The sequence below is a fragment of the Gossypium arboreum genome, chromosome 13 (assembly GCF_025698485.1).
Source record: "Gossypium arboreum isolate Shixiya-1 chromosome 13, ASM2569848v2, whole genome shotgun sequence".
Classification (NCBI taxonomy): domain Eukaryota; kingdom Viridiplantae; phylum Streptophyta; class Magnoliopsida; order Malvales; family Malvaceae; genus Gossypium; species Gossypium arboreum.
Genome location: NC_069082.1, coordinates 109,832,970 through 109,849,133, shown reverse-complemented (window position 1 = coordinate 109,849,133; position 16,164 = coordinate 109,832,970). Strand labels below are relative to the sequence as shown.

General features: G+C 33.5%; 1 protein-coding gene across 1 annotated transcript; it reads right to left on the bottom strand.

The window, feature by feature from the left end:
• Nucleotides 1-12,348: 12,348 nt before the first annotated feature.
• Nucleotides 12,349-14,319, bottom strand: LOC108461142 (cytochrome P450 71D10-like). Its single transcript, XM_017760862.2, has 2 exons — nt 13,343-14,319; nt 12,349-13,238 (listed from the first exon to the last, which is right to left on the bottom strand). The coding sequence occupies exons 1-2, from the start codon at nt 14,240-14,242 to the stop codon at nt 12,612-12,614; spliced, it is 1,527 nt and encodes a 508-aa protein (XP_017616351.1). The 5' UTR covers nt 14,243-14,319; the 3' UTR covers nt 12,349-12,611.
• Between the last annotated feature and the right edge of the window lie 1,845 nt (nt 14,320-16,164).

The following is a 16,164-nucleotide window of genomic DNA, read 5'->3' as shown; positions in this document are numbered from 1 at the left end:
TATTTAAGTTATTCTTAATTATGTGTTCTTAATTCTTGTCTTGATATTCTAGGATATTGATTCAAGTTAAGCTCTTATTTAGAGGAGGAATAGACCCTATCTAAGAGTACATTTGTCATAATTAAGCGGAGTTGGTTGCATGCCTAGAGATAGGGTGACAAGATTTTGCCAGATTAGGGTGAAACCTAATAAGGGGATCCATAAATTGAGTTAATGCAACCCTAGGGAGTTAATTAGAAAGAGATTTCAATTATTTAACCTAGGGTTAGACGTTGTTAGTCTCGAGAGGGATAATAATATAACTTAGGGATTCCTACGGAACATGTCAAATGAATAAATCGTCCGATTCGGAGTCAGAATAACAAGTGAAGTCTAGGTGGATTTTTCCTTAGGTATTGTTTTAATTCAATCGTTTTCCAAAAGTAATTCCCCAATTCTATTTCCTGAGAATTCTTAGTTTAGTTAATTAGTTAGTTAAAACAAACCCCATTATTCTTAGGCTAGATAATAAAAAGATAGTCATTACTAGTACTTTTAGTTCCTTTGGGTTCGATAATCTGGTCTTGCTAAAATTATACTACTGTTCGATAGGTACACTTGCCTACATCGTGATAATAGTTAGTTTCAAGAACGATTAATTATAAATTTATAAAACTTATCACACAAAATCACAATCAACATACAACTTACCTCGATTTACAAAATATACTTGACGAGTCTGTTTAGTCGAATTGCTTGGCTTTGCCCCGGTCTAGGTTTATTTTTGGCAAATCTTGATCTATAATAACAAAATTCACACATTTAATCACTAATTACAATTAGGGAATCATAAATTCACATCTTTGGAAAAATGGCCATTTTGCCCCCAATCTTTGGCAAAATGACCATTTTACCTCTATGCTCGAAAATCAATTTTTATCAAATTTCTTTATATTTCAAGCCTAGTTAAACTCTTTTTACTGCTATAGCAATCCCAAAATCTCACTATTTCACACTCATATCACCTATTTTGCAACTTACACAAAATAGTCCCTTTAGGTGTTTTCATGCTAATACCTTTCACAAAAGTTGTTTATGTCACAAATAGGACTCATATTCTTCCATAAAAACTTAGAAAAAATCACAAATCCACATGAAAAAACCCTAAAATCTCAATCATTTTGCAAAATAGACCCCTTATTTGAAAGCTTATGCTTCAAGGGTCTCAAAAGTGCAAAAAATATTAACTAGGGACATGTGAATCACTTACTTGTTGAGGTAATAAGTTGCTGAAATTTCAAAGCTTCAAAAACCCCTCTTCTGATGATATTTTTGGTGAGGAGAAGAAATGGAGAAAAAGAAAATAATAGCTAGGCTTTTTAGGCATTATTTTATCACCAACTCATGACATCATTCACCTAAACTTTGACTATTTGACCAATTTTGCTTCCTATGGCCGGCCACCTTGCTTTTAGGGGTCAAATTTCTCTTTAAAATCCCCTAATTTTAGTTCTCTAGCTATTTAACACATTTGGGTACTAAAAAGTAACTTTTACCTTTTATGCGATTTAGTCTTTTTTTGCAATCGGGCTCACAAACATTAAAATTAACTCACCAAATTTTTTATGCACTAATATAATCATGTTACAACCTCATAATTGTAATAAAATAAATTTTTTAACTTTAGATTTATGGTCTCAAGATCACTGTTCTGACTAGGCCCTAAATCGGGCTGTTACACATCATTATAGAGTCCCTTACATATGTCAACGAGACCTTAAACATGGTATAGAAAGGGTTTTAGACTAAACCGAGTTCATACAAAATTTTTCAAAACTTAAAATTTTTTCAAAATTGTACAGGTCAGATGCCCGTGTGAATAGGCCATGTGCCTTACATGGCTTTAGACACGCCCGTGCGTCTAGGCCATGTCAAAATATGGCATACATACTGACTTGTCCACAAGGCCACAAGACACGAACGTGTGCCAGGGAGTGTGAAAATTAGGGAGGCTACTGACTTGGATCACACGGCTAGTCATACGCCCATGCGTCTAACCCGTGGTCGAAATTGACTTGGCCACACGGCCTAGCACACACCCGTGTGTGCGACCGTGTGGTCTGCCCAGGCTCATTTTAAAATGGCCCTCGAGCAATACGGCTGAGACACACGCCCGTGTCAATTCCCGTGTGGGCAAAAATAGGCCATTTACAAGGCCAAAATGCCACCCATTAAGGTTCCTCCCTACAAGCAACAATTAAACATCATTTGCATACCAAATGCTCAACCATTTCACAGCCAATACTTACACCAATCATGTCATATCATTATCAACCAATCTCATGTTCATAACACATAACAATTCATGCCATTTCATAAGCTAAAACTTACCAAAACATATGGTTTATAACCTTGGATACATTCCATTCATTCTCATACCAAATTCTTACCCAATTCTAAAATATTCACATACCAAAATGTACCAAATTGATCATTTCTTTTAGCCAACCAAATGCACATTATAATGGCATATTTGCATCACATATCATATACCAAAATTAAACCATAAGTTCAAACACAAACTAGTCATATCACATGGCATGATATATACATTACAAAACATATCCAAATACTTCTAGCCTATACATGCCATACTTTTATATTCACAATGTCAAAAGATACCAAAATAAGGCTCGATAGTGTGATGATGATCCTCGATGATCCTCGAGCTTCCGGTAGCTTTGATATCTATAAAACAATTGAAAAACACACAAAGTAAGCATTCAAAAGCTCAGTAAGCCATATAAAAATAAACTTAACATTCAAAACATGAAAGCATCATCAAATTAAATATACCCCATGGTAAAATACTATCTCAAACCACATAGTTCATATACATTTAACATATTTCCAATTCATTTACCCATATAGCATATTTTCTCATACTTATAACATATATCATCACTTGTACATATACTTACATTTTATTCTCAAACATAGTATACATGTCAAATGTACCTAAATTGGATATACATCACATATAATCATGCATTTCTTGGAATGCCCATTGAACCATTCAGAATCATAAGGATACGTGGATAGCTCGGAAAGCTCGTACAATGCCAACATCCCAAACGTGGTCTTACATGTAATCAAATATCAATGCCACTGTCCAAATAGGGTCTTACACAAAATCAAATACGATGCCAATGTCCTAGATGTGGTCTTACATGAAAATAACAAATCGATGCCAACGTCCCAGACATGGTCTTAATCGATAACACATATCGGAATCCTATGTCATGACATATGTATCCTAACTATTCCTATGGTCCGTATAGGGCTTTTCGGACGTTGAAACTTTGTTGATACTTTCTCGGATATCTCATATTAAATTCAATAAGCCATTCAGCATTGCTCAATAGCATTTAAACATAAGTAAACCATTACAAACACATTTATTTGTATATAGACTTACCTCGTACGGATATGAACGGAAACGAGCGATTATTCAATGCTTTCGTTTTCCCCCGATCTAATTCTGTTTTCTTTTGTACTTGATCTAAACACATTCAAATTTAACCCTTTTATTCACCAAATCATTCAAATCAATCCACAAATACACATTTAGGGCATATTACAAATTAGCCATCATATTTTTATATTTTGACAATTTATCCCTAATCACAAAAATCACAAACTACACAAAATTTGCATATACCCATGTTAGACCGAATTCTCATAGTATTCATATAAGCCCATATGTTTCATTTATTTCACATTTTAGTCTCTCAATTTATAAATTTCACAATTTAGTCCAAATTACTCAAATTCATCAAAAATTCAAAGACAAAACTTAGTAATATATTATCATCCAACTTTACAAAGCTCATATTATCAACAATGGCATAACTCAAAATCATCAACAAAATCAGAAATTCAAACATGGGCTTGATAGAACTCTAAGCAACGATCACAAAAACGTAGAAATTATAAAAAATCGGTCAAAAACACATACCTATTTAGTCAAAATAAGTGCCGAAACCCTAGTTGGATGAGAGAGATTTTCTTTCTTTTAATTTTTGGCAATGGTGAATGATAATGGCTTGATTTTCATGCTTTTAATTAATTAAATTATCATCAATATACATTTTACCAATTTAACCTTTATTAATTCATTATAAAACCACTTAATGGATGGTTATTAATGTCCATTCATAAACTCAATGGTCAAATAACAACATAAGGACCTCTTATTTAATAAGACATAACAAATAGGTACACTTAACATATAGCATGCAACTTTTACATTTTACGCGATTAGGTCCTTTTATCAAATTAAGCACACAAATGATCGAATTTTCATACGAAACTTTCACCCATGTCAATTCACATATTTTAAGCACAGAAAATAATATTTAAATATTTTTTTGATTTTAATTTATGGTCTCGAAACCACTATTTCGACTAGGGTCTAAACCGGACTGTTACACTACTACATGCTTTTTGATCAACTGATCTCCATTTGTTGCCATTGAGAAAAAGACTCCACAAGAGGTATGGTCTAGTAATCCTACTGATTATTCTAATTTAAAGATCTTTGGGTGTCGTGTGTATGCTCATGTTGATAATGGAAAATTGGAACCAAGATCTATTAAATGTGTTTTTCTTGGTTATAAGGTTGGTGTAAAAGGGGATAAGTTATGGTGTCCTGAAAATAGAAAAGTTGTGATTAGCAAAGATGTTTTTTTTTATGAAACTATTATGCTACCTAACTTATCTCTTAAAGACTCTTCCAATAAAGAAAAACAAAGCAGGCGGAGCATCAGATTAATCTAGAATCTACAACAGAGTTGACTCTTCAAGCCAGTACAGAAATTTAGAACAGAGTTCCTTCTTTACCACAATACTCTATCACCAAAAATAAAACTAGAAGAGAGATTAAACCTCCAAAGAAATATATCAAGGCTAATCTAGTTGCTTATGCTTTAAATGTGGCTAAAGATATAGATGCAAACCAAAAGCCATCAAATTATTCTAAGGCGATTAGCTGTGAAGACTCAGAAAAGTGGATGATTTTTATACAAGAGGAGATGGAATCTCTCCACAAAAACAAACATGGGATATTGTGAATTCCTAAATTTAAAAAGGTTTTTCATTGTAAATAAGTGTTTAAAAAGAAATAATGGACTCTAAGAGTTGAAGAACCCAGATATAAAGTAAGGTTTGTTGCAAAGGGTTATAGTCAAATTCTAGAAGTGGACTTCACAGATGTGTTCTCCCCAATTATGAAGCATAGTTCAATTTAATTTTTGCTTGGTATTGTAACCATGCATGATTTGGAGCTTGAGCAGTTAGATGTAAAACTGTATTTTTACATGGAGAACTTAAAGAGGATATTTACATGCAACAATCAAAGGGTTTTATTGTAACGCTCCAAATCCTGAAAACCTTATCATAATTACTTTGTGTGTTTGCAACATGAAGGTCTGTCTGGCTTAGTGATTTAATTCTCTGGGAGTGTCTGAGAAGTTATAGGTTCAAGTCTTGGCTTGAGTAAAATTTTTGTTTTATTTGAACAAACCCTTGTCGGTTGCTAGTAGACTTTTAAATTAATGTGAGTAGGTCATGACAAAGTGAGCATGCTAGCCTAGTGGTAGGTGGCGTGTGAAGTGTGCAATGAGTCTGAGGTTCGAATCCCTGCTCATACATGAGGGAGATTATTTTTACTGCTTGCTTTGGGGAGGTAGTAATGGTTGACTGAAACACTGATAAGGGAGGGGAGTTTGTATCAATCATGGAGAATCAGTAGGAGGAAGTTGAGGAGAGATAGGAGGAGAGTTTTTAAGAGCAAATCAAGGGATTTGAAGTTGTGAGAAGTTAGTCGAATGGGGACTCTAAGCACTCATGAATTCAGCCTAGGGGTCATACACCTCATTTGGTCAGTTTAGCACTTTCATTTTCCTTCTTGCGTTTTAGGAGTTTTTCCCTTTTCTGAATAGCTATTTTTTGCTAAGGGTTTTGGGGGTACTTCTCGTTTTGACCATTCAGGCTACTTCTAGACGTGGGGTCTTGGCTAAGTTCTGGTAAGTTTTCTTCTCAGGAAATGACGACTTCTTCCTTTGTGGGCCGGATGTACCCTTCTCTTTCATTCTCTTTTTTCACCTAAAGTATTGACTTGTAACATAGTAATTTTGTCGAATGTTGCTAGGGTCTCGATTTTAATAAGAAAAGGTTGGGTCGATTACTTTTCCTTTACAAGTGATAATTTCTCTATCAGTGAAGGTTAAGTTTTAGTTATATTTTTGTAGAATTATAGATGTTTATGAGTTGGCTAATTGTACTTGTGAAGGTAAAGCATTGAAAAGAGTACGTGGAGTTAGAACAAGGGAAGGTTGCGACTATTGATTGGTAAGTGCATGATTTGGTTGAGGAAATTTCAATTTTATGGTATTGGATTATCAAGGGTTTGAGACTAATGAGAGGTTTTGGTTGACCATAGGTTCTGGATCTCGGCGGCATTTCGGCTACAACTTCATAACAGGTGTGTGTGAACACTATCATTAGATGCAGATAGCAAAAGCTGAAAGCTGAAAAGTGGGTTATCAGCACCACTCGAGTGTATGGCCTCCCGTGTGGCAGGCCTAGTAGTAAAACGATACTGTGATGTCAACAGAATGGCCATGAGCGTTTTCATGGGCCAAAATGGTATTGGGCCATTCTTGGCCGAATTAGGCCATGTAGGCCCACGTGGTGAAATTGCACAAAATATGGTAAATTGTGGGCCAGGTTGTGTGAACAACATGACTGAGGCCATTTTTGGGCTATATAGGCCATACGAGAGTGTGGGCCCAGTGTAAGAGTATGCCCAAAGATCAATCATGAGATGGTTGTAATAACATACTTGATTTACCATGTTTATTAATATAAGGCGTTGCCATTATTATTTCAGTTTCTTTTCTGTGTGTATAAATAAACTGTTTTATAATAATGTCCTGAGAATAAAATGATTATTCTTAAAAGGTCCTTAGTCAAGTATTATTGTTGACTAGGACAACAATAATGCATTAAGACTAACATGTAGTTTATTGATGATAAAGAGTTGTCATTGATATGGAGTGTCAGAATCAATGCATGAATATGTGTGTTAGAGAACAACATATTGGACTGACCCGCTATGAGTATGTTTCTTGGATTATTATGTAATTGTCACAACATTACTCATAGTGATTAATATGTATATGATCCTTAGACTTGCGATCATCATTATCCCAACATCGTGAGTTTTATATTTTGATATAGGCAAACGTACACCATAACTGGTTGATTTATAAAGGTTGATGTTGGATATACCACAATATATGTAAAGGGATATGGTTGATCAATATAGGATAAGTCCCTCCTACATAATAGGAGTAATATCTTAGGCCACTTGATTGAGTGAGACTAGAAATGTATGGCCATGCTCAAATAAGTTGATATGAGATGTCATACTTATTTGTGTATCATAGTCTACTCAAGGTATCAAGAAACATAGGATGGACTATGCAAGTGTGACTATTTCATGACTTGTGTCCATGCCAGAGATAAAGGACTTAAGGATTAATGCACAAAAGATTAATCACAAAAGGTTATGTCGAATCATGACTTCTTGTAACTTAGGTAGCAATGATGCGTTGCTAGATGCCACTCATTGTTTGTAACATTAGAATCGTTCTAGTATTACTGCTAACGTTACAAGAACCTACAGGGTCATACCCTATGGTTGAAATGAACGAAATAAAACATAGTTGGTATTGCGTTTGGTTGTCACATAAATTAAATTAATTATAGAATTAATTTAATTGGGCAATCAAATATTGAACATATTATATGTACAAGGATGTTGTACACATAATGAGAACATAATTCTATTAATATATGAATTTGGTTCAGATATAAATTTAAATAAATATAGTTTATCAAATCTTTTTATAATTAATGTAATTATAATTTTGTTAAAATATTATTATATTTATTTATTTTAATTATGATTATTATGTTTGGATTAAAATTTAATTCGTTATATACATACCAATTATAAGGGAAGTTATATACAGAAAGGGAAAGAAACCCTAAAAAGTGAATATATATATACAAACCCGAAGCTTTGCTATTAGGTCTAGTAGTCGTCAAGAAAAAAAAATATCTCTGAAAATAGTTTTTGGGGATTTCTTCTGTTCATTGTCAACTGGGTGGATTGCGTAGAGGTCGGGATCATAACGATTGCGGCTTGGATTCGAAATCAAAATAGTATTCTCATTGCCGAGGCTTCACTGTCTACTCAAATTGAAATTTTGGTAATTTCGAAACTTTTTTACCCCGATTCGTTCCTCGCACATGGATCAATGGTTTGGATCGTCAGAATGTATATATATAATTTTTCCACTGTGCCATGGGGGTACCGGCATTCCTACACCCAGCTGGGCTCGTAATATAGGCTAAAGGCCCAATACCACTAATTGACTGATAAGGTTGCATGGGTCACTCAAAACTACTATGGACCTACTGTTGGATCAGTAAGTACACTTAGACCCCATTCTGATAAAATGACCTTTATACCCCTATGAGGTAAATTGACTGAAATACCCCTATATTATATATGATTGTTTTGAGCATGACACTTCTGTATACACGTATGATATTATGTTGCATTACATGGGGTGGGATATATGTTTTGGAGGAAGTGTACTGAAAGGCTATAAGCTCACATTAGCGACTCTCCAGCAAATCTTTAGTACCGAATACAGTACGTTTTGGTTTGTAGGGTTGGGTGGGTCGACTTTGTCCCCATATAGTCTGTAGGGCTGGTACGGAGTTGGTGTGTAGTGGATGGATTGGGTAGGATTCCTTGTCTGCATACTATACTGATATGGGCTAAGGCCTAGACTGCTTTTATCACTGAAATGGGCTAAGGCCCAAACTGCTACTGTTACTAAAAAGGGGGTTAATGCTCCTAACTGAAATTAAAAGGGCTTAGGCCCAGTTTTCATTACTCTAATTGTTTGTTATTTTGGGTTTTCGCACACTGAGTTTTCATAAACTCACCCATCTATCATTTGTGCAGCAAATCCCCAAGCTTAGACGGATCAAGGCAATGGAGGACTCAGAGGTGGCCACTCGACCTAGTTATTTCTTTTCTTATAATTGAGATTTTATATTGGGTTTTTATTATGTAATAAGGTCAATTTTTACTTAATTTGGTATATTTAATTATCCTATTTTTATATTACACCTGTTAGTATTGAAAACGTGAAAATATAAACAAATATTTCTCCAAAAACACCACGCTCACGTAACACGTTTTAAAAGCTTCCGTAACAAACACAATTTTAAAGTTAGTAATAAACTAGTTTAAATAATATTTTACCTAAACAACTTGAGTTTTCACAATGAGCTAGGCCTCCTAACCTTTCTTTTACAAATCCAAAAAAGTGTTTATCAAGAACAGATCTTTTATCAGTAAATGTTTTGGAAAACACTCCAATGTGACATCACAGACTCAGCCATAATGTCTAAGCCGGGTTTGGGTGTTACATTTATAATCTCAGAAAAAGAGGACTATGTTTGCTTACTGAAAAAGTCCCTTTTACGGTTTGAAACAATCACTAAGACAGTGGTACAAAAGGTTTGATTTCTTTATGACTTCTCATGATTTCAAAAGAAGTATCTTTGGCATTTGTGTTTACTTTAAGAAAAACAGTGATGGTTCTTTTGTGTATCCACTCCTCTATGTTGATGACATGTAGATAGTAGCGAAAGATAAAAGAAAGATAAGAAAGGTCAAAGCCTAGCTTAGTGAAGAATTTGAGATGAAAGATATGGGACCAGCAAAGAAAATACTTTGTATAGAGATTCTCAGAGATAGAAAAACAAGTAAATTGTACCTAAGTCAGAAGAAATACATTGAGAAAGTTCTTTGTAAGTTCAATATGCAGAGTGCTAAGCCTATTAATACTCCTTTAGCAGTTCATTTTAGACTTTTATTAGCTTTGTCTCCACAATCAGATGATGAGATTGAGTACACATCACATGTTCCATATTCTAGTACAGTGGGATCTCTCATGTATGTTATGGTTTATTCACGTCTAGATTTATTATATGCAGTTAGTGCAGTTAGCATGTACATAGCGAATCTCGGTAAAAAGCATTAGAAAGTAGTTCAGTGGATTTTAAGATACTTACGAGGTACTACTGATGTTTGCTTGTAGTTTGGAAGAACTAGAGATGGAGTCATTGGGTATGTCGATGGTGATTTTGCTGGAGACCTTGATAGAAGAAGATCTCTCACAGGTTATATCTTTACAATCAAAGGTTGTGCAATCAGTTGGAAATCCACTTTGCGAACTACAGTTGTTTTGTCTACCACTGAAGCTGAGTACATGGCAATTAATAAGGCTTGTAAAGAAGTCATTCAGTTGAAAGGACCCTTTAGTGAACTCAATGAAGACCTTCAAATCAGTACAGTATTTTGTGACAGTCAAAGTGCCATTTTCCTTACAAAAGATCAAATGTTTCATGAGAGAACAAAGCACATTGATGTTCAGTATCATTTTGTTCGTGATATTATTTGTTCGTGGTGATTTTGTTGTAAGCAAAATTAGTATTCATGTAAATCTTGTAGATATGATGACTAAGTCACTTCCAATAACCAAGAGCATTTCTTAGACTTGGTTGGTGTTCATTGTTGAAACATAACTCTTAAGGGGTTTCGTGGAAGAGGTGGAGAACTTGTTTGTTGAGAGTTTGTGGTGAAGAACATATTTATTGAGAATTCATGTCAAGGTAGAGATTGTTAGAATTGAGTGACTCGAATCCTTGTTAAAATAAAATAAAGTGGTAAAATAAAATAAAAGTAAAATTCATATAGAACTACTCTTATTTTATTTTAGAACAAGGTTTTTCAACCTTATTACACTTCATTTATTTGGTTTTGATTAGAATAAGGTGTTTCAAACTTACTACACTCCTTCTATTAGAATATGGTTTTACAAGCCTAGAAATAGACATAGTCTACTCTTCTTGTACTCATTCAAATTCTACATAGTGAAGTATCTACTCCTCTGCTCGTGTTTTTTTCTCGAAAGGTTTTCCATATAAAAATCTGTGTTCTTTATTTTTCTTTCTCTTTTCTTTGCGATACATTGTCATTATTGAAGTTCTATTTTTCACAGGTTTAAGGAAGTAAATGATCCATGTTGAGAATAAATTTGTTGGAATAGATTAAATGCTTAGATGTGTTGAATTTTTGTGGTCTAGAGTAGAGGTATCAATATTCGGGTTATAAAAACGATACCTCTGTGATATTTCAATGTGCAAGAAGTCAATATTGTAATTTGGTATTGATACCTTACCACGAGTATCGAAACTGAGGTTAAAATGATTGATAATTTAATAAAAGTACTGATAAATTCTGTGTTTGACTTTTAGACGAGAAACAGAATGTTGTTTTGGTATCGATTTTCCAATCGGTATTGATACCATATAAGAGAAATATCGATATATTTGTGTCAGTATCTATACCTATGTAACTTATTTTGGAATTTTGATAAGTGGCTCTAATGCATGTTTAATTGATATTATAAGTTTGTTTGAAGTAGTTTGACATGTTTTAATGATGATTAATATATGCTTGACTTAAAAATTTGTAAGAACTCTAACAAAGAGGATGATTGCCTATTAATGTGACATTTTATAATGTGTGTGATGTGTGACAGTGGTGTGACATGCAGGGTATAGGGTGTTACAGTCTAACTTAAAACTTAACAGCGATTGTCCTTTTACTGTTTAGTCCTTGTACTATAATTAATGATTTTCTCGATTAAATTACTCGACCGTCTATTAATATGTTTTTATATTAAATGCATAAATTCTTTTATTCATAATTTCATTAACTCGGTTTACGAAATTGGGTTTGAAAGTGCATTTTTCGACTTTGACTAAAATTGGATTGTTACATTTTTATTTACGCTAAACTTAACATGTATGATCTACATGAATAGAGCATGAATATGGTCGTTGAATTGTTAAAATATTAATCATATACAAAGTTACGAAAATATATAAAACAAATTTAGTTTTACATCAATGTAAGTAAATCACTCCCATTAATAATAGAAGATAGTAATAAAATTTATAATTATAATTGTTCATTAATTAATTTGAAAAAATATTTTATAAATATCATTCACTTTAATTGAAAACAAATTCAAGTTAATACCTAAAGCAAATACTTCAATTTTGAATTAATAAAATATTATTACATTGATATTTTATTAATATTAAAATTTGATTTTTTCTAAATACCCTATCAATAGATTACAACTTAGGTTTTATAATATTATAATTTAAATAATGCAATAGTTACAAGCTTTATTTAACATCAAAAAATCAAAAGTAGGGCCAAGCACCGGCTCAAATCCGGTTATTCCATGTTTCATTAACATTAACAAAAAGAAATAGGCGGCGTAAGCTTATTGTGTTTTACCAAAGACCTGACAGGAACAAGTATTATGTTTTAGGGGTATAAGTTACAACATGGCAACTAGGACATATGATACTGAAAGGAAACCAACCAAATGATCTTTGTGGTTCTAATGAACAATTTTAGATCCATGATATGGAGTTGGAATAAGAACAAGTTCAGTTTTCCTCTTGACAGTCATGCCAAACACCTCACTCATATCAAGATCTTCCCCTTTCATTCCATTAGGTAGCTTCCAGTCAAAATGGAACAACAGATGGGCCAAAGGCAGCTCGAGGTTGGGTGTGGCAAAGGTGATCCCTGGGCACATCCTTCTTCCAGCCCCAAATGGGATGAATTCGTAATTTGTTCCCGTGTAATCGACTGAACCATTGAGGAACCTTTCAGGGTTAAATTTGTCGGGTTCGTTCCAGTAATTAGGGTCTCTTCCGAGGGCCCATGCGTTAATGAGGACTCTGGTTTTTTCCGGGACATGGTAGCCATTAATTTCGCAAGCTTGGTGACATTCTCTTGGGAGCAACAATGGCACGGATGGGCGGATTCGGAAGGTTTCCCTAATGACTGCTTTCAAGTATTTGAGTTCATGAAGGCCTGTTTCGTCAACGTTTCCTTTTGGTCCGAAAACTCGCCTTACTTCAGCTTGGGCCTCTTTCATCACCCATGGATTTTTTATCATTTCGGAGAGTGCCCACTCCACGGTTGTGGATGATGTTTCACTTCCCGCACCAAAAACGTCCTGAAAGGCAAGCATAACATTTTCAATGGAAAATAAGGACGTCTGAAGAAGAAGAAGACAAGGTAAAAGGTCAGACAAGTATAAACAAAGGGTTAATAACATACCACAATGACTGATTTGATGTTCTTGTCAGCCAAGGGGAATTCATTCTCCTCCTGAATCCTTAAGAGCACATCAACGAGATCTTCTTGTTCAGCTTCTGCTTGTCCGCTCTTTTCTCTGGCCCTTCTCTCTCTATGTTCCTTAATGATGTTCGCGATGATCTTATCATTCTCCTTATGCATCTTCTCAACTTTGGTCTTCATACCACTAAAAAGCTGAAGCGGTTTAATGGAAGGATAAAAATCAGACAAACTGAAGCCAGAAAGCAACTTTGTGAGTTCGGTTATGCTGTCAATGTAAGTCTGTTGATCCTTGCATTTTTTCCCAAAGGCCGCTCTGGCAACTATCCCATATGTCATTGAGAAAATCATGTCGCTAAGGTTCACCGGCTTCCCCTCGCTCTCATGTATCGTTTTCACCAGATTTAAAACCTCTGCTTCTCTTATAGACCGAAAGGACTGGACCCTCGAGGCGGTCAACAGCTCCGTGTTGCACACTTTGCGAAGGTATCTCCAGTAGTTCCCGTAGGGTGCAAAGGCGATGTTGGTGAAATCGTAGGTGTAGACCCTGGGAACTTCCATGGCTGGCCTGTACGAGAAGTTGATGTCGTGGGTTTTCGTCACCTCTTTAGCCACTTCCGGTGAAGATACTATCACCGTCGATATCTCCCCCAGTTGGAGATGCATCAGTGGTCCATGTTTCAGGGCCAAGTCTCTCAACGTCTTGTGGGGTGATGGGCTAGCGATTTGGTGCAAATTCCCGATCACGGGGAATTTTCTCGGCCCTGGAATTGGCTTAAGGTCGGGATTTTTGGGTTTTGATTTCTTTAAACTTCTGAATATGAAGAAGGAAACAAGGAGGATGCTGAGGAGGACTTGGAATGAAGGGAGTTGAAGCTCCATAACTGGAAAGCAAAGACCAGATTAATATTGAAGAGAGAAACAAGCTTACTGCTAAATGCCTTTCATTTTGTGAATTTATAGAAAGTACTTGCCTGTCATTACATATTACATGACAGCAGATCCAGACAAATTTGCTTGGGTCGATTACCTTGAAAGATTGTTACAGAAAATATACTCTCAGTCCAATCCGACTCCTCTGACCAAAATTGAATAGAAAATTGCAATACATTTGATTTCTTTTCTTTTCTTTTTTATTAAGGAAAGTCATTAGTTTGAAAGATTGTTAGATATACAGCCCAATTTCAGTAAATTATCAAAATTTTAATAATTTATTGCATTTTTATTGCACAAATTATTAATATTTAAAAATATTATATCAATATTTTAATATAATTATCTATCTATAATCAATAATATTGTAATTTTTATCATATTACTAAATTCACATTTTAAAATAATTATAATATTTAATTTAAAATATTAATTTAAAAATTACATATAATTTTTAATATTTATTATACATTTAAAATAATTATAATTTAATTTAAATTGTGATAGTAACACATTTAAAAAAATATAACTTAATTTTATAAGTATTGAAAGATTTTATTATTTTACTTATTGATAAGATGATTTAATGTGATTCATTGATATGCATCAACGATTTAATAATGCATAAAATATTATCTCTAATAATAATTGATTTTTAACATTTTTTACTAGCTGAAATATTTTAAATATTATTATCTGGGTTAAAATTTATTGTAGGTGTTGATGATTGCTTTTCAGAACGTAGTTTTTTCTTTATTTATTCCTAAAACAGCAAATTATTTCAGGCTTCAGTGTAATATAGTAATGTAGAAGTCAATTTTGCTTATAGGTTAGTCCAAAATTTCAAACGTGACATCTGCCATTTATTTAATTAGATAATATAAATATATATCAGTGATTGTGAGTGGTTAGCCTACTCTTGCTGATTAAAATTTTTATTTCATTTCACCCAAAAAATAATTATTTCAATATTTTAAAACTGATGTTGCCTGCAATTTCTCTATTTACTGTGCCTGTGGAAAAGAAAATATAATTGATTTGGATTCATAAGTGCATGTATTAGTCAACGAAATTGATCAAGACAATATCTAGATGGTAACTTGAGGAAATTTCATTATTTAAAATATTAATTATATTAATGTATAATTAATTTAAATTAAAATATATTTAAAATTGTTTAATTCAAACTTGGATTGGGTCGCAACTGGCTCATAAACCAATTTATGAATTAAGTCGATGTGGATTATTTTAAATTAAATTCTTTTAATTGTTAAATTATTTTATATTTAAATAAATCTATAATCAGATTTCATATTATAAATATTTTATGACATTAATGGTTATCACCGTAATCTAAACAATAAATCACATTATTATATAATCTCTCATATTATAATTGTGTTGATACTTTCATGAACTCGTTTAATTTGAGTCATGATTGCTGGCTCACTATAGTAGCAATTCAACAGCACGTGCAGGGAACCAGGGGACTGATTTGATTAGTAAGTTTTGTGGAATTCTAAAATACAAAGGACAAGAATAATATTATATTCATTTTCCTTGCAACATAATATATTCAAAATAATTATATATATAATATAGATGTCGAATTTGAAGTCAATAGAGTAGCCACTTTTCTAGCCAAATATTTTGAATGGTGTTCTGTTGTTTTTGTATTACTAACAATTTATACCGACTAAACTATAGCATGGCTGCTGCTTATGTTATTATTTTACTGCATTATATATTTTTTGTTCTACTTTATGCTTTTCGTGTTAACTTATTCTTTTAAGTTCGTGTTTCTCTGATTTTTAAAATCGATGCAAAAAAATTTCTGCTACCTTAGTAGAAATATAATTCTGGTCATCCTG